The sequence below is a fragment of the Cebus imitator genome, unplaced genomic scaffold, assembly GCF_001604975.1.
Source record: "Cebus imitator isolate Cc_AM_T3 unplaced genomic scaffold, Cebus_imitator-1.0 Scaffold72, whole genome shotgun sequence".
NCBI classification, from domain to species: domain Eukaryota; kingdom Metazoa; phylum Chordata; class Mammalia; order Primates; family Cebidae; genus Cebus; species Cebus imitator.
In genome coordinates this window covers 4,357,491-4,376,213 of record NW_016107387.1, presented here as the reverse complement: position 1 = coordinate 4,376,213, position 18,723 = coordinate 4,357,491, and the positions used below count along the sequence as shown (strand labels likewise).

Genomic DNA, 18,723 nt, shown 5'->3' with positions numbered 1-18,723 from the left:
TATATATATATATATATATATATACACACAAATGAATGGATGGCAGGGATGAGAAAAGAAACAACCAGTAGCCCCAGAGACAGGAGGGAGGCAGAGGACTGGAGCCCACAGAGACAGGAAGTTCCCAGGGGGAGGGGCCTGAGGCCAGGAACATAGCATCCATCTCGGCGCCAGTGTCCAGGTGCCCTTTGTCTCCCACTAAGTCATCAGAGGTGAAATCACCACCAATCTTGAGAGCCTGGGAGGAATGCTGAGACAGGTCACACGGAGAACGTGGCAACCCTCCAGGAAAGAGGGTCGCCCAGGGGAACCCAGTGCCTCTGGAGAGTTTATTTTATATGGGATGAATCTAAGCATCTCAAGTATACACACAGAGCCGAAGAAAAAAACAACATGGGATTTAACTTCCTGAAAACTCTTTATAATAATGCAGGACAATTATATATAGCAAACGCCTTCAAAATTTAAACTCTTTAAACATTTAATTCTTCAGCATTAATACACACAAATGCGATAACAGGGCGGCGCAGGGGAGGGTGGGCTACAGCCTCCACTGGGATCAGGGTTTCAACAGTGTTACTTATAAATTATATTACATCAATTTTATTTACTAATCTAGGCAGCCAGAGGGTGGAAGGATATACAATGTGGAGGGAACACATTCATACCAGGGTGGGGTGTGCTGGCGGGAGACACGGCTCTTTAACATGAAAAATGTATAAAGTATTTAGCAAAAGTTACAGAAAACAGATCAAACGAGCAAGTTTATTTTGTTAGAAAATTCCACTCTCATAGGGTTTGCCGATGTGCTTGTGTCTGTGAAGGGGATGCCTCCAGTCATCTCCTTCCTAAGGGAAGGGAAGGGATGCTACGTCGGGGCCCCTGTCACCAAGGATGGCTGATGTCCCTTTGAATGTCTGTCCCTGGGTCCACACGGCTGCCTGGAACCCACGACTCCCGAGAGCCCGTCTGCTGCAGGTGATGCTGGAAGGGAAGTGTCCCCACTTGACAGATGAGTGCACAGAGGTCCCAACAGGGGATGTGACTTAACTTCAGGTTATGGGACAAAGGAGGCAGCAGAACAGGGCCAGTCCTTGCTCTTCCCTTGCACAGCAGGCTCTCCCTCTAGGTCTCCGAGTCACCCCACCCTAACAGAGCACCCATGTGCCCTGACCTCTTTACATTCCACTGCAATCCCACTAGAAGTTTCCCTCAAACCCCAAGAAACAGTCCCGAACACCACACGCAATCTCCAAAGGCCTTCGCCCCAACCCTAGCCCACCCCGAGACACCTCCCAACAGAGCCTCCTGACAGCCATACCCCAGCATTTAGAAAGTTGGGAGAAGCAGATTGATTTTTGTCCTCTGATTCTCACTCTAACCTGCTGAAAAAATAAAAAATAAAAACAAGATAGGATTTAACTTCCTGAAAACTTTTTATAGGAATTGGTTCTTCACCTCCAGGAAAGCCTCAACAGAAATACTCCTGAGGGGTAGACAAGAATCCTCCCCGGCAAAATTGAACCCAGCAGAGTCCCAGCAGCATCCTTGGCTCCTTTCCTTGAGGCCCTGGTAGCTCTGGCTTCCCGGCCCCCGTCTTCACCTGGCCTTGATCCAGAAATGTCTGGTTTGCATAGAGAGGTACCCAGATGGCCTCGGGGCACACCTTTCACTGAGCAGGGGGCATGAACAAGAGACAGCTTAGAGGAGTGTTTACCTCGGGGGTAACATTCAGTCTGGCCTGGCCTTAGCTGGGTGTGGTCCTGTCCCTGCCACCATGAACCACCATCCAGTGGAGTGCAGACACAGGCCAGGCTGTGTGACCACCAGCTGAGAAACGCTCCAGCTGCGACAAGGACTCCAGCTTCACGCCTGTCCTGCCTTCTGGGGAGCAGACTTCAGAACGTACCATCCAAGACCGGTGAATGAGACCCAAACGGTCATTACTTGCACTTTCTTTGGGGGGTCCTAGGAGAAACTACCTCATTCTTAACAGCTCACAACTCTTAATTTTAGCTCCATTTGAGTCTAAATGGAAAAGTGCCAAGGCATCTCTCGCTCTCTCACCAGGACTTGAGGCAATTCTACGCACGACTGTGCAGATGAGAGCTAGACACAGCATGAACACATATGTGCACAGGGCACATCACTGGAAATGAAAAGGGGAGGAGGTGCATGCAGTCGCTGGTGGCCTGAGACACTCATCTAGAACAAACACCCTCAGCTTGCAGAGGAAGCAACAGCTCTAGGAAAGCGTCGTGATGAGCCCCAGGGCCAGCCCCAGGCTTCTCATCCATGCTGCTTCTGTTCATCTTTTGAAGCCTGCAACGCTCAATACATGCCAAGGACTGTGTGACACTGAAGCGTGGGTCCCAGAAGGGAGAGGATCTATTGGCTGAGATGCTAACTTCAGGTTGCAGCAGACATGAGCAGCAACTGAGTGCCCATCCATCCCTTCCCCTACCATCCCTGGCTGCTTTCTGCTCTATCAAAAATCCACCACGAGCCAAAAAGGCAAGTGTGAGCCCTAAGAACCGCTTGTGGGCACAGCTGGCATGCAGAGGAGGAGCCTGGGGGAGCCGAAGGAAGCAGCAAGCTGGAAGTGGTCGTGCAAACAAGTTGAAGACCCTGGGCCAAGAACTTCCAGGGAAAATGGCTCAGTGTAAAGCTAAAGAAGCAGAGTAGTGCACTCATGCAATGAAAGACTTCCCGGCAACGAGAAGGAACGAACTGCACGCACACATCATGAGAGACTCAAAAGCGTTAAGCTGAGGGAAGGATGGCAGACTCAAAAGGCTACATCGGTGTGACTCCACCTATATGACATTCTAGAAGAGGCAAAATTATAGGATCAGATCACCAATGAGGGTTGCCAGGGAAAGAGGGTAGGAAGAGGGAAGTTTTTGGAGTGATAAAAATAGGTTGCTGTTGGTGGTCACAAGACGCGAAATTGGTCAAAATTCACAGAACCGTCTATTTCCAAAGGGTGGATTGTACCGGATGTCAATCATACCTCAATAAACCTGGGAAAAGATGATGGCGATGAGCCTCTTAGGGGTGGGAAGGATTATGGGACGAGACTATGCCCAGGAGATGTGGGCGGGCATCTGATCTGCACCCCACACAATGAGCGCATCTGTAGCCGTCTGTTTAAATGCTCCTTGCCAAGACTACCTGCAGCTGGAAGTAAAAATCACCTAAACAAGCCAAGGTCTCTGATGCCCTTCCAATTTTATGGCTTGTATTTCCAAAAGGGACTTTGGCTCAGCCCAGATTTTTATGCATCCATCCACTAATCTAGTAATTGATGGGTTTTCACAAAGGGTAGAGAAACAAACTCCTGGTGGGTGAATTCGTTGGTACACTTTCAGTGTGCCCGGCTGATTACCAACCCTGACCAAAGGCCCCACTGCAGAAATTTTCCTTGGCCAACAGGGTGCTGAGTGGAGGTGAAAGGAGGCCCAGGGTGGTCCTACTAGCAGAACCTCAAGGGTCCCCATGGCTCAAGTGGCCTATGCGTTGCTACTGATGGAAAGCACTAGAAAGAAGAGAGGGTAACAAGTGGCCCTTCCTGGAGGTTGTCATAGCAACCAACTCACTTTGAAAACAATTGGCGTCAGGATTTTTTTTTCCTCTTCATTTTAAATTAGGCTTTCACAAACACATCTTGTGCACCAGTCTCCTGGGTGGAGGCAGATAGAAGGGGGTGACTTGTTCTCAGAAATGAAATATGGATGTTCTTAAGAACAGCCCAGACCTGCCTACTTTTGATTCCAACCAGAAAGGGGCCCCTGTTCATAGGGGTAGGGGGCCTGGACTGTCGACTCCAGCCCTGCTCTCAATTCACTGGCCACTTCACAACCTCGCTGGCTATCCTTGGGCTTCCCTTGCTCATTTGTAAAGAGTTATTCACAGCAAACAAAGGCATTTCTGAAATTCAAGCTGGATATGAGCTGTGAGGGTCTGGGGACCAGGTGATTAAGATCTTGTTTCTGTCTACCTTCCATCCAACAGGTAACTGTCCCAGAGCAGTTTATATTATAATAAAGAATCCCAGAGGGTTAAGTGTGGGGAGGGTACAATGTTCTTATTATACTCTCCCCCGTTACGTGGAGAACACAGGAGAGGGGAAGAGCACCCCTCTTACACGCAACTACAGCATCACTTCTCAGCATGCCTGGCTTGTCTTGCGCATTCGCTGAATAAATGAATGGATATTAATCAGCACAATAGACTTACCTCTGAAAACCTAAATTCTGCAGAGTACCTATATGTGAATGCCAAGGCTACTGACCTGTAAGGACCCTGAAAACGAGAGATCATGGGCTTCCCTGATGACAGGGCCGTATGGTGTCCTCAGATTAGATCTTAGCACAATCCCTTTAACTTGCTTGATGAATGAATAACAGAGGGAAGAAAGGAAGGACGGACATGAAGGGGTTAAAGAGAAGGTGATGAGGGGATGAGGGGGAAAGAGTGACCTCCGAAAATGGACTGGCCCAAACTGGGCCAACTTGAGCTACCCTGGAAGACACAAGAGAGCTCACTCCATCCCAGGGATGAACCAAGGACTCTGGAATCCTCAGATGGAAATGGAAAAGTCAATGAGCCGTATCATACTCAAAATATCTGTGTTCATAACAAGGCTATTGGTTTTGAATGTTTGGAAATCATCCACAAAGTAGTTTACTAAGCCACAAAGCAATTACCACTAGCACCCATTTTTCATAAAGAAACCAAGAAATAATATTCTAAAATTGGCAGCTGGTGTCATGACCCAACCCCAGATCTGGACAGAGTGATTCCCCATGCCATGGACAGATCCTACCAGGCGGTCTTCATGTTGGTGAAGGCCTTTGAGCTGGACTTTTTGGTTGCAGTGTTTCAAGAACAAAAGAAAAGTGACAACGTTTGGTTTACTTTAGTATGCTGGGCATTTTTTCTAATGTGAACTACAAGGCAATTCTCATTCGATGACAGAGGGGCCAAAAGATTCGAGATTAATGAGTCATCAGTTTCTAGCACATGAGTCTGAAAGACCAGTGTTGTGCTTGTTGAATTCTGCCCTCATTACAGATGTGCAGGTCAAACCCAAAGTGGTCAATGGGAAGGATGAAGAAAGATGGATTTCCAGGGAATGGGTTCCCGACTAGAATCCGGCCCTCGCTCATGCTTCTCCCAGCCCCTCGGGCTGACTCTCTAGACTGACGTGGTAGAGAATGTGTTTGCTGTGGCAGAGAACGGGAGACACAATGAGCTGGACCCAACGGCAGCACTGAAAGCTTCCTAAGTCACACTCGGACCAGACTCTTCCAGGGAATGGAAGATGGAGGGTGGGAAAGGAGGGCTTGGTGCAGGGCTCTGGAATGTGCAGAAGGAGCTAGAAGCCAAGGAGGCAGGACACTGCCTGGAGGGCGGCAACCTAGTATGGCCACAAGAGCATCTGTGATGCCTGTCCAGTGCCCACCAGTGAGAGAAAACCATACAAGGGACAGCAGTCCCAGCCCTGCCATGCACAAGAAGACACAGCCATCTGGGGGATGGCAGAGACGTGCCTGACCCGTCTCCCATGTAGGACTGACCCAGCCCCATTACAAGCCCATGGTGGGCAGCCTGGGAGGGTGGGGGCCAGGGCAGCCCAAAGGTGCAGAGGGCACCATGGTGGACAGGCCCCAGCTTGCTGGCCTCCGAGACGAGCTGGTTCATGTCTATCCCTGAAGCCTTTGGACGAGCTGGATGAGGTCTTGATAACTTGAGAACTTTGGAAAGCTTCCTCTAATGAGACTGGGAAGGGGTGACAGGGTGGGGACAGGGGCTTCCCCGAGGAAGCAGCTGAGGGAAGGGTGGATTGGCGTTTCCAGAGGAGACTTTACAGATGGCGCCTGATCTCATAGGAGACATGATTCAGCGCTCGATTTGGGGCTAATTTGCCGAATGAGGTAGTTCCATCCTGACCTCTCCAGGCAGGGTGGGTCTGGGAAAACAGGAGCCAAGCCTTCCTCCTAAAACCCCTGATGATGAATGTGTGGCCGAGAAAGCCGGACATGGGCTCCCAGAATGCAATGGGAAAAAAAAATAAAGGAGGAGGGCTGCAAAGGATTCTGGGTGCGGCTGGGAGCTGAATGGCACCTGCTATCCACGATTCTGATCCTGACACCTGGCTTAGAGACAGAGATGTCCCTCCCCTGATTCTCCAAAACCCTGGAGACAAGGGTGCCAGCTGGAGGAAGAGCCTTGGGGCTTCCAGGGCACAAGCATTTGATGGTGACCCCTACAGAGCTCAGCAGGGACCATAAAGTTCCAGCCTGTTTGTTTCAGAGTGGCAAGCACAGCACAGGAGTCGGGGGCCTTCAGCCTCAGAGACAAGGGCAGGGCTGTGGGTCTGTCTTCTGGGCCTGGGAATATGGGAGAGCCCCCAGCTGGGCTGTCCGGGTCACCCTTTTGGAATCACCAGCTCTCTCCCCTCTCCTCAGTGGCCCAGGAGAGAGGGAGGGGGGCGTCCACTCAGCACAGGCCCCATGGTGGGAGCCCAGCCCCTCTCCCCGGCAGGACCCCCCAAAGCTGCACAGGCCCGTCTAGATCTCCATGTCCACAGGGCGGATGTTGCCCGTCTTGTGCTCTCTGACCCAGAGCTCCCTGTCTTTGGCAGGGTCCACTTTTCGAAGCAGCTGATCCACGGGCTCGACTGTCTGCAAGAGACAGAGAAGACGCAACATTGTGAGAGATGGTGGCCAAGCTGGGGAGGTCTCCTTGGAGACATGCCGTCCTCGCCTTCGTGTCTGTCAGAGCAGCCTCCCTAGAGGGCTCTGGGTCCCAGGGGAGGCCCATCTGAGGGACAAACATGCAGAGGGCTGTGAACGGGGAGCCCAGGACACATCCTGACCCTGCTTCTCATACTGCCAGGCCCCAGGCCTGGAGGAGAGGCCACGAGGGCCTTAAAGGCTCAAGGTCTGTGACCCCTTTCTCCATTTCACCCCACATTTACCACCAGAGAACAGGGCAAAGACAACTCTGGCTTTAGGTATTCTGAAGATTTCTGGAAGTTGTTTTTACGTTATTTTGTAAGAAATTTAATAATGTCTTTGGCTACTGGAATTATCATGAGCTTCTTTCTCCTCAGGTTAACAGCTCACGTACGTCCACTTCACGTACCAGGGGCAGATTCACACAGACGTCCAGGACAATCTGGACAGGTCCAACCCAAGAGGCCACTCCTAGGCCAGAGCATCTGCCCACTGCCCACCTTTAGACAGATTCCTTGCAGCGGTCACTTCACCTGCCACGGCCTAGCGCCGGGTGGCTCTCCGCAGGCCCTGTGCCGCCCGGGAGCCCCACAGGGCCGGAAACTCACGCTTTGGTTGAACATGTCTGTCTCATGCCGCAGCTGCGTGTACTGGCACAGATGCTGCCTGATCATCTCCACCCTCTCCACCTCCAGCCGCTCTAGTTCCTGCCGAGAAAGCAAAGGCCACAGAGCTCTGAGCACGTCCCCTCTACTTTGGGGTTTTCCCACCAAGACCACACTGGCTGCGGACATCCTACCCCATCTGGCTCTCTGGGGTCTCATGAAGAGCGTGCCCCGTGTCCAGGGTGAAGGTGAAGATGATGACAGCACGGCTGCTGTTTTACTTCCCGAAAGCCTGCTCCGCCAGGCACAGTGCTGAGGGCTTTATGTGTATTCCTTAATTGTCCTCATTACCATTTTAAGAGATCATTTCTGTCATCATCTCTATTCTCCAAGCAAGGGAGCTAACACCCAGAGAGACACCACAGCTCACTCAAAGCGATACGGAATTATGGGAGGGACGGGATTTAAACCAGGGTCCATCGGGCTGTCACTCATGACACTGCACCCAGGCAGCCCTAGCTGTGGTGCCCTGATGGGGTGCAGCAGGGGGACACATGTGGGAGCTCCATGCCACACATTCCGGGGACCTTGTTCCTGGGCCTCTGCGGAGCAGCCTCCCTTCCTCTGCCCACGCCTAGTGCTGTGGCCGCAATAGGGGCCAGGCCAGGGAGGCAGACAGGACTCCACGAGGAGCAGCCTTTGTCAAAGGGAAGAGGGGAAGGGGCCTATCCTTTGGTTTCTAGATGGTTTTGTGTCTTTGGGATCTAGGGGATCAGGCTGTTATTCTGTATACAACTAGGTCACTGCCCAGGTGATTAAACAGAAAGGGGAGTAAAGCAGGGGGCTTAATTAGATTAACCAGGAGGAAAACTAGGTCACTGTCCCTGGTGGAGGCCTCTAATCTGCTCTGGTGGGCTGACACCTGGGGAAGGCAGCTGGTTAGTCCTGTGCTGGATGGGCAGGAGGTGGCTTTAGGCTGTGGGTTGATCCGATGAGCACCTGGCATAATGTCTCCTGGCCCATCTGGCCCAAGCACCAGTCACATTTCACTGTCCACTCAGGCAGGTGCTGACCGATAAGGAGATGCTGCCCCCTTTACAAGAAATACTCAGGAGAGCATCATCGGCCCTACGACCTGTTGTTCGCCCTTGGTCAGGGGCCTCCCCCCACCCTCCTGTGTAGCTCCAATCTCAGCCATCCAGCCACCTTGCAAGGATCTCCTATTGAAGACCTGTGTGTGCATGCGTGTGCGTGTGTGGCGGGAGGTGGGGGGGTCCTCTCTTCCTATAGCTTGGCTGTTTTTCCTAAAGAGGCCATTGTCCACTTAGTTGGGGAGAGTCCTCAGTTGACCCTGACCTCTCAGGGGACAGGCTGAGAAGGATGTAGCCACACCCAACCCAACGGTGCCCACGTCCACACAGCTAGGAAATGCTGGGGCAGAGATGTGTAACCACATAAGCTGGCTCGGACTGAGGTTTCGACCCCAACGCTGAAGTAGATTTGATGACCATATCTAGGGTCACTCCACCCCTTCCTCCCCGTGCTCACCAACCATCACCAGGGGCTGCTCTGCGTGAGCCCCTGCACCGCCATGTCCACACATCCGTGACCACTTACCAGTGTGGTGGTCACCATCTCTTCAAACCACTTGGACTGGGCCTGGTTGTAGAGGTCCACACAGCGCATGAGGTCGTCTCCTGGAAAAAGACCACAGTCACCATCATGATCCATCCCATCCTTGCCATTACTCCGTGCCCCAGCCTGTGCCCCATAGCCAAGCCTTCACCTTTCCCCGGGGTCACGGTGGCCACTGGAAAGTTGGAAAAGGGATGGCAGTAGGAAGAAGAAAGCAGAGCCAGGGCAGGAAGAGGCAACCCAGCCCCATGAGAAACCAGCTCAGGTGTCCACCTGAAGCCTGACCCCAGATAGTCCTCCTATTACATTTTATTTCATCACAGAAAGATAGGCGAATATAACTATTAAATCTTTATGACTAGTCTATTAATTTCTGTTATCTTATGTATGTTTCAAACATTTTGTAAGGATTCAGGATGGTGTGTGTGTGTGTGTAGGGTATTCCAAGGACCCCCGATCCTTTCATGAGCCCAAGAAATGTTTCCCTTTCTAAAGATGGCAGTTTTATTTTACACTGGGGAATCCAGATCAGTTAAAACATGTCACACACAATTTGGTATGAAGAAGAATTAAGGAAGATAAGTTTGCAGAGTGTGTGTGTGTGTGTGTGTGTGTGTGTGTGTGTGTGTATGTGTGCATGAAGACACTGCAAGATGTCCTTCTGAAACACAAAAGCAGCATCTGTAGTCACAGACTAAAACACGCACTGGACCTGCACACACCAACTTCAGGAGAGTGGCCCTTTGGGAAACGGAGAAAGGGTGAGTGGGCAGGAATCAGTTCCTTCTATTGCATTTTATTTCATCACAGAAAGAGCTAAACATAACTATTAAATCTTTATGACTAATCTATTACTTTCTGTTATCATAAGCATGTTTGGAACATTTTGTAATTCAAACGAAAACGCACCACAATGTAATTGCCAACATGAGTAAGCGTCCCAGCACCTTGGAACCTTGCTACACAAATCAGTCTGTGGGCCAGGGGCACCTGTATCCCCTGGGGTTGGCTAGAAATTCAGAAACCCAGGGCAGATCCGAGACCTACTGAATCAGAGACTGCATTTTTACAAGCAGCTCGGGTGATGCATGTGCACATGGCAGGCGGAGAAGCACAGCTCTTGTGCACAGCTCTGTCTCAGTGTAGCTTCCTCATCTTCACAGGGCTCCAGCAAGAGGAAGGCATCATGATCTTTGCTCATGATGCAAAAAGCTCATGAGTGAATCCCAAAGTGAAGTGATTTTCTGTAGTAATTCTAGAAGCAGAATGCGAGATTGGAATTTCGTAGTTTGAGGAGAGTCCAAGTTACTCCTGTAGCATCACCGCTGATGCTCATAGGTACTCTGATAGGGAAGTCAAAGAGAACAAGGAAGGGGCTGGGTGTGGTGGTTCACACCTGTAATCCCAGTACTTTGGGAGGCTGAGGCAGGCAGATCACAAGGTCAGGAGTTCAAGACCAGCCTGATCAACATGGTGAAACCCCATCTCTACTAAAAATACAAAAAATTAGTCAGGCATAGCGGTACAAGCCTGTAATCCCAGCTACTGGAGAGGCTGAGGCAGGATAATCGCTTGAATCCAGGAGGCGGAGGTTGCCATGAGCCGAAATCACGCCATTGCACTCCAGCCTGGCAACAAGAGCAAAACTCTGTCTTTAAAAAAAAAAAAAAAAAAAAGAACAGGGAAGGTTATGCCTCCATACCCAAGGCCTAGGTTCGAACCAGGCCCCTAGCTGCGTCACACACCAAAGGCAAGCACTGTGCCTTGGCTAACAGAGCCCACACCAAGGAATTTATTCATTTTGTTCTGGGTTCAAGACCAATGACTGGATCCTGATTCCAAGAAACACTGAACCAGAGAGAAGAAAGTGGATATTGGACTACAGATGCATTTCCACCAAGAGCTCCTGCTGGCCGAGGAGGAGAGTGGCATGCTGCTCCATGCATGTACACTGTGAAACTCTGTGAGCCCTGTGTGGCAATCCTGATTTTGAGAAACTGCTTCAGGAACTTCCACAGCATTGGGAAACAGAGTAGGTGAAGGAGGCTGTGCCTTCTCCCTAGGGCAGCCCAAGAGCTTCAAATTGGACGTTTCTGGGACAGACATGGGGATGCATGCCTGTAATCCCAGCACTTTGGGAGGCTGAGGCGGGCAGATCATGAGGTCAAGAGATCGAGACCATCCTGGCCAACATGGTGAAATGCCGTCTTCACTAAAAAAGTACAAAAATTAGCTGGGCGTGGTGGTGTGTGCTTGTAGTCCTAGCTACTCGGGAGGCTAAGGAGGAGAATCGCTTGAACCCTGGAGGTGGAGGTTGCAGCGAGCCAAGATTGCGCCATTCCACTTCAGCCTGGTGACAGAGCGAGATTCCTTCTCAAAAAAAAAAAAAAAAAAAAAAAAAAAAAAAAAAAAACCCAAACAAGCAAAAAAGAAATTGGATCTTTTCGAATAGTATCAGCTAAGATCAGGGACTGTGGGATAAGAATGCCTTTGCTGTCACCCTAGCTCAACTACTTATTATCTGTGTAATCGTAGACAAGTCAATTAACCTACCCATGCCTCTGTTTCTTCATCTGGGGATGAAGTACAGATGCAGATGATGATTGTGCCTTCGCCAAGTTGTTATGAGGAATAAATATGCCAGTATCTAGAAAGTACTTAGAGTAGAGATGGGCATAGATAACCAAATAACATGGGCTATGGTGGTGAGGATGCTGATGACGATCCCTGAGGATCTGATGTCCTTCCTTCTAGTAGCCTTGGAAAAGATGAGGAAGAGGGAGGAAAGGAATGAAAGGAAAGAACAGGTGGCATTTTCTGAGCAGCAGGCTAGCCAGCAAAATGGCGACAAGCAGAGTCTCTGGAATGAGAGGAGGCTGAATTCTGGCTTCGCCGCTGCATCACTGTGGACCTCATGGAAGTTTCCGATGTTCTCTGCCATCAGTCTTCTCACTTGTAAAGAGCATAAAAATACCTCCCTGCAGGGGGACTGTACTGATCAAAAGAGACAGTGCTGTGAAGCATGGAGGCCGGCACACAGTGAGTGCTCAAGAGGCGGTGTTTTAGAGTTAGGTCTAAGGACTGTCACTTTCATCACAAAATAATTCCCAACCACAGGAAGGAGAGACTGTATTATCTGATGACAATGCAGTAAAACTATGTAAAAAAACCCCAGCAAGATTAGGAAACAACAATAACAAAACCCTTGCCTATAAAAAGGTAAAGATTTTCTTTGAACCAATTCTTGGCTTAAAGATTAAATGAAAACCCAAACAGCAAAACATATTGAAAAATAGCAGAAATGAAAACACCACAAATAAGAACCTGTGGAATATGGTTAGACCACCAGTGTAAGGAAAAATAAATGTCTGGTGGGTTAAATATTTTACTGTTTTAAAAACAAAAAGAAACACCTGAAACAAACAAAAAAAAGTAAGAAAAAAACCTCTAGGGGATTAAAAAATAACAAAAGATCTAAGTCAGTTCTAAAATCTAGCTTCATATGGGAAATGCTGCTGTACAGAAAAACAGCAAGAAAAAAATCAACAAGCAAAAAAATTTACAAAGAACAAAACTAAAAGACAAATGACCATCTAGGAAGTAATTAAAATGACCAATCGTTCATCTCCCCGATAGATAAAGAATCTATGGTCAGTGGGGAAAGGATATGCGTTAGTCAGTTCACAGAAAGTGCAAAATGATTTATATGTATATTTTATATGCTCAACCCAGCTTATGGAGAAAAGCAAATTAAATACAAAATATCATTTTTCCCCAGACACTAACGATTTCAAGTCTTGATAACATACGACCAGCATTTAGAGAACAGGTGTTATCCCATAGATGCTGTAGGCGGGTGCTCTCTCTGGAAAGCAATTTGGAAGTATCCATCAAGATGAATAATAAATGCCCTTTGACTCAGCATCTATATTCTCTCTGTATGCAGATCTGGTCTTAGGCACCCACAAAGATGCAGGTATAGAGCTCCATTGGCTGGCAAGCACTCAAACAATCTATGACTCCTAGACCTCAATTAAGGGAATGATGAAATCAATTTGGGTACAATCACACAATTCGACACTGGCCAACCATTAAAAAGTTTGGAATGCATGAATGGATGGGTAAAAACATTTATAGGAATGAAAAAGAGATATTTCCAGGACATATTAATTAAATAGGTTCAGAAGATAAATTATATGATCCAATTTATATAAATTTAAATATTTAAAAATTAAAACACTAGGAAGTGATGGTGATTATTTCTGTGAATAGCATTTTCTACTCTTCTGTGCTGATTAAAATATTTTGCCATGTATCCATACTGTTTTTGCAATACATTTTTTTTTTTGAGGCAGAATCTCTGTCACCCAGGCTGGAGTGCAGTGGCGTGATGACAGCTCACTACAGCCTCAGCCTCCTGGGTTTAAGCCATCCTCCACCTTAGCCTTCTGAGTAGCTGAGACTACAGGTGTGTATCACCATGCATAGCTAATTTTTTCAAAGTTTTTTGTAGAGATGGGGTCTCACTATGTTGCCCAGGCTGGTCTTGAACTCCTGGGCTCAATTGATCCTCCTGCCTCAGCCTCTCAAAGTGCTGGTATTACAGGTGTTAGCCACTGCTCTTGGCCTATAATTTATTTTTTAAAATAACTTAATAATGTTAAACAGATCTCTTCCCCTTCTGGGTCCCCCTTCCCTCTACCAACAAATATACCATGGCTTCTACTTCTGGATGCAGAAACTTATTACTGTGCATTATAGATCTGTATAATAAATGTTGTCCTTCTATTACATTGTTTTTTTATTAAATTTCTATCCTACCTTATTTTCAAATGTAAGGTGTTGCTTTCTTCCATAATGAAGTGAATTGTAATAGGTTCACCAAAAATTAAGGTGAAAGTGACCTACAGACCAAACTCTAATACTACAGCACACATGGTAATTCCAGAGGCAACACGCATGTCCTCACGTGTAGTACAACTTGGCTTCCTTTAGATCTAGTTATGGAGGTTTTCACTGGTTCTCCCAGGCCTTCTCTTCTTCTTTTGTGTATTAGCTAACTTTTACCACTAGGTAGAAGCAGAAACCAACTGACTGGGAGACTCTGAGACACTGAAATCTGGTTATTTCTTTAAATAAAATGTCAGCCTTTGTTCCCAGGGCAGGTGCCCATCACCATAGGTGAACCTACAGAGCATCGCTTCCTGGGGAGGTGGGCCGCTTGGGTGCACTGTCCACTTCTGTGGGCTCTGAACAGGGACCGGGCCCTGAGCAATCAGCACGTAAAGGAGTCTGTCTACCTCCTGGTCAGAGATCTGGGGCTTGTGCAAAAAAACCCATCACTAGGGAGGGAGTAAGCAGTCCAGCCTCTGCCATGGCCTGGAACTAGCCTGGCCTGTTTCCTTCCTCTGACCCCCGAAGTATCTTCCTTTGAGATCCCTGGGTGTGGGCCAGAGAGAAGAGAAGAGGGGGTACCTCCTGGGAGACAAGGGAAGTAATTTCCCCCCTGCAGTCTTGCAAAGGAGAGATGCCCCCTCCCCAGTCACCCCATCTCCCAGCTCAGTGATCTCCCCTGTGCGCAGTGACCAGGCCAGGTGGGTGCCCGGCACTCACCAGCCTGTGTGGACTTCCTCCGCGCCTTCTTGATGTCCTCCTCTGTCTTGTTGCTCAGCTTGATCTCCAGTTGCTGCGTCTTCATCTCCAGGTCTCTCTGCCGCTCTGTGAGGGCTTTCCGGGCCTGGGGTCCAAGGACGTGGAGAAGCTGCTGGTAAAGCTTGGAGCCAGGGGGCCTCATGGGCCATGCAGCCCAGCTTCCCTCTGGAGTCCTTTTGCCCCTTGTTTGTGTGGGTGATGCCATAGTGCTTCAGAGGAGCCCAGCTGCCAGAGCGGCATCACCCAGCTAGTTAGAGGCTACAACCCAGCTTTCATCCTTGCCTCTTCCAGCGACATGTGGACTCATCCTACATCAATATCTCAGACTTTTTCCCAGTGGAGCCTATATACAGACTGGGGACACAGGCAGTCCTAAAATCAGATCCCCTCTGCTTGGAAGGGACCACAAAGGCCACGTGTATCACCTCCCTGCAGCACTCAATAGGATGTAGCACCAGGCGTCCCGTTCCAGAGCCGGACACACCTTGACCCTCTCCCTCCCCTCACTCTGCTGCTTCTCCTCTGGCCACCACTGGCAGCTCCGCAGCCCTTGGGTGGAGGCAGCTGGCTGGGCCCAGGGTGTCCCACAGTGTGAGCCCCCTTCTCCTCCCTAAGGCACTGGAGGCTGGGAATCAGCCCCTGGCGAACACTCTCTTCCCTCCAGGGCTGAACTGCAGCTCCCTTGAGGTGAGATCACCCAGGACTCTGCCTCGTCCCTGAGCAGGAAGGAGAGCATGGAAGAGGTGACTGAGTCAGGAGGACTCTACCAGGTGAGGCTTAAACACGGGGCCTCCTGTGAACCAGCCGCAGCACCGCCAAGCTTGGGGTTTAATTGGTCACCCACAGTCACTCGACCCCCTACTGTGGCTGCGGCCTCTCGTCGCACCCCTGGCCCTTTGGGTGGTCATCTGAGCAGCACAGGGAGGCAGCTCCTATCTGCCCTGGGATGGGTGGGGGTGCTCAGGCATGGGCACAAGGCTTGGACATCCCCCTATTCCCCTACCTGGACACAAAGACGCCGCCGTGTCGCACGCAGCCACTGCTGGCTTCCCAGTCCACCCTCTCAGGCAGCCCCCGACACACCTGCCCCGGCCCGGCGTCCTGGGCCTCTCACCTTCTCCACTGAGGCATAGCGGCTGGCGAGCTGCTTGCGAAGGTCGGCAATGTGGTGGTCGCACTTCTTCATGTCTTTCTTGAAGTTCTCACGGAAGTTCATCAGTGGCTTCTCCACCTCGCTGTGAAGCTGTTGGGAGGGTGGAGCAGCACACTCAGGACTGGGGGCGTCGGCTGTAAGCCAGGGCACGGAGGAGTGGTGGGAGGGGCACCCCCACCTCCCCAAGCAGGTGAGGGTGAGTGTGGGGCAGTGGCCTGGCAGGAAGGTGAGACAGCCCCTGACAAGTGGCTGCCTATCAGGTCTCAGCTTACGCAGGTTGCCTTAGCCCAGAAGGCCCCAACGCACATGTCTACAGGATGAGTGGTTAGCAACTAGAGCTTCTGCAGCTTTTAAATTTTATTTTTAGAATGTTTTACTGTCTATATTTATGGTTTACAATATGCTGTTTTGAAATATGTATACATTGTAGAATAGCTAAATCAAGTTAATAAATAATCAATGGGCTGGATGTGGTAGCTCATGCCTGTAATCCCAGCACTTTGGGAGGCCGAGGCAGGTGGATCACCTGAGGCCAGGAGTTCGAGGCCAGGAGTTCAGACCACACTGACCAACATGGTAAAACCCGATCTCTACTAAAAATACACACGCGCGCACACACACACACACACACACACACACACACACACACAAATTAGCTGGGCCTGGTGGCGGGTGCCTGTAATCCCAGCTACTCAGGAGGCTGAGGCAGGAGAATCACTTGAACCTGGGAGGCGGAGGCTGCAGTAAGCCAAGATCATGCCACTGTACTCCAGCCTGGGTGACAGAGTAAGACTCAGTCTCAAAAAAATAATAATCTATTACCTCACATGCTTATTTTATTCCATAGCTTCTTGCACGGCTTTGTTATTGTGCTTCTCTCACTTATTTTCCAAACGGAGAGCTTTTTGGGGACAGAAACCACATCAGCGTCTGTGGCCCCAAGCACTTAGCACAGTAACCGGAGTATGCAGCTCCAGTAAAGAACAGTCGAATGAATGCCATCCAGTCAGCCAGTCTCAGCTCAGTCCTATTTCTTGAGCATCTACTCCACACCAGGTGCTGAGAATACAAAGGTAACCCAGACAGGGTCCAAACCTCGAGGAACTGATGGTGGGACCTGCTCAAGGCCTGCTGGAAACTCACAAGGGCAGCTCTCCTGCACCACACTTGGAGGCTTTCTCAGCTTGCTCGGCTGCCCCGGGGAACAGGCACACTTTCCGTCCCCACCAAAGGGAACCGCCCCCGTATCCCAGGGGCCAGAGGAAAGGGTTTATACGCTGTCAGAAGAGCTGGGTGGCATCAGGGTTTTCAGCTTTTTTCTTTTTTATTCCTTCCCTTTTTCCCACCCCACCCCCCTTGAAAAGAACTTTTCGTTAAAATTTGTTCTTTTTGGTTGTGAGCACATTTATTTTGTGGGAAAAAAGATCAACATGGACCTGCTGTGGTCAAAGTCAGGTGGCAGCCTAGCCCTGTGCCACCCCCCCAGCCCCACTGCCTGGAATCGGCCTCCCAGACCAACCCTCTTCAGCCTATGCCCACCACCCCCACCGCGAATCTGCCTCCAGCTGTCTCAGAGGTGCCTCTGGGGAGCACAGCTCAACTTCCCTGGACAAGTGATATCTCAACTAGGGTTCTGTGACTTCTCTCCCTCCTTGCCAGTTTTTTGTTGTACAATATATTTTTCTCTGGAGACCACCAGGACTTAGTGTCCCTATGCTAAGCAACTGACTTACACAAGACTGGGAGCTCCAAGCGGGTCTGAGCACTGCTGTACCTAGTGTCTGGCCAGGGCTGCTGCAGGGTGGGTGCCCTTTCTGTATTTGTAGAGAGAATGACAAACTCTTCAGAGCCCCAATCCCCTGGGCGACAAGAAGACAGCTTTGTCACCAGATGGCCTTCAAAAGATGAACAGAGAACTGGCCATCCAAACACCCCCTCCTCCTTGTGTTAAATGTGTCCTATTTTTCCGAGCCCCAGGAACCTTCCGTGTATAGGAAAACATCCCCATCTGGTGGCAAGTTTGCAGGATGGTACAAAAATCTTGAGAGCTCATGAGAACGAATAAACCCCTTTCCCATGTACATAGATACGGCATTTGCTGAGTAGGAGGAGCTGTGTAATCTGTAAGGGAACCTGCTCCTGATTGAGAATCTGGGAGAGTTAGCTCAGCCTGCTAATTCAGAAACTCTGGGGTCTCTAAGGATGTGGAAAGCAAGTGACTTGCAGACTTTAATATGCCCAGGAATGACCGGAAAGAGTTTTCAACATTAAGGTTTCCTGGACCCCAGCCTCAGGTTCTCTGGTCTGACGAAAAGGCCATGAATCTGCCAATATGCCAAGAAGTTTTCCCCAAATTCAAATGACATTCTGGAAACACGACATTGCTAACTCTCAGAAGTGATAGATTCCATAGGTGAGGATGCCTAGAGCTTCCCTCTCTCTACAAAGTACAATTTAAAGACACAATTTTTTTCTTTAAAATGATTAGCCTGGTATATTTAGTATTTTTTTTTTTTTTTTNGCACAATCTTGGCTCACTACAACCCCTGCCTCCCGGGCTCAAGGGATTCTCCTGCCTCAGCCTCCTGAGTAGCTGGGACTACAGGTGTGTGCCACCACGCCCGGCTAATTTTTTATTTTTGGTAGAGACGGGGTTTCAGGATGGTCTCGATCTCCTGACTTTGGATCTCCTGACTTTCAGAATGGTCTCCATCTTCCCGCCTCAGCCTCCCAAACTGCTGGGATTACAGGCATGAGCCACCGCGCCCGGCTAGGACTCATTCTTAACTTTTAAGCATCTTTGTGGAACCAGGAGTCAGAAGTCCTTCCTGGAAGTGTGTTTCTCGCAGACTTAGGCCAGCCTGTCATGGGCCCATCAGTTTTTTCTTTCCAAAACCCTCACTCTCTTTTCTTCCTTTTCATCTCACACATTAGA

The 18,723-nt window shown here is 49.6% G+C and overlaps 1 protein-coding gene across 5 annotated transcripts in view; it reads right to left on the bottom strand.

Moving 5' to 3' along the window:
- Window positions 1-399: 399 nt before the first annotated feature.
- The window catches only part of GAS7 (growth arrest specific 7), a 282,620-nt gene continuing 264,296 nt past the window's right edge, over window positions 400-18,723 (bottom strand). For all 5 annotated transcript variants that reach the window (XM_017531429.2, XM_017531434.1, XM_017531435.1 and 2 more), the window contains 5 exons: window positions 15,750-15,878; window positions 14,597-14,720; window positions 8,966-9,045; window positions 7,352-7,450; window positions 400-6,689 (listed from right to left, as the gene is read on the bottom strand). In XM_017531429.2, the coding sequence (XP_017386918.1) occupies window positions 6,576-6,689; window positions 7,352-7,450; window positions 8,966-9,045; window positions 14,597-14,720; window positions 15,750-15,878 (546 nt within the window). In that variant the 3' untranslated portion in view covers window positions 400-6,575. The remainder of the gene's footprint in view (window positions 6,690-7,351; window positions 7,451-8,965; window positions 9,046-14,596; window positions 14,721-15,749; window positions 15,879-18,723) is intronic.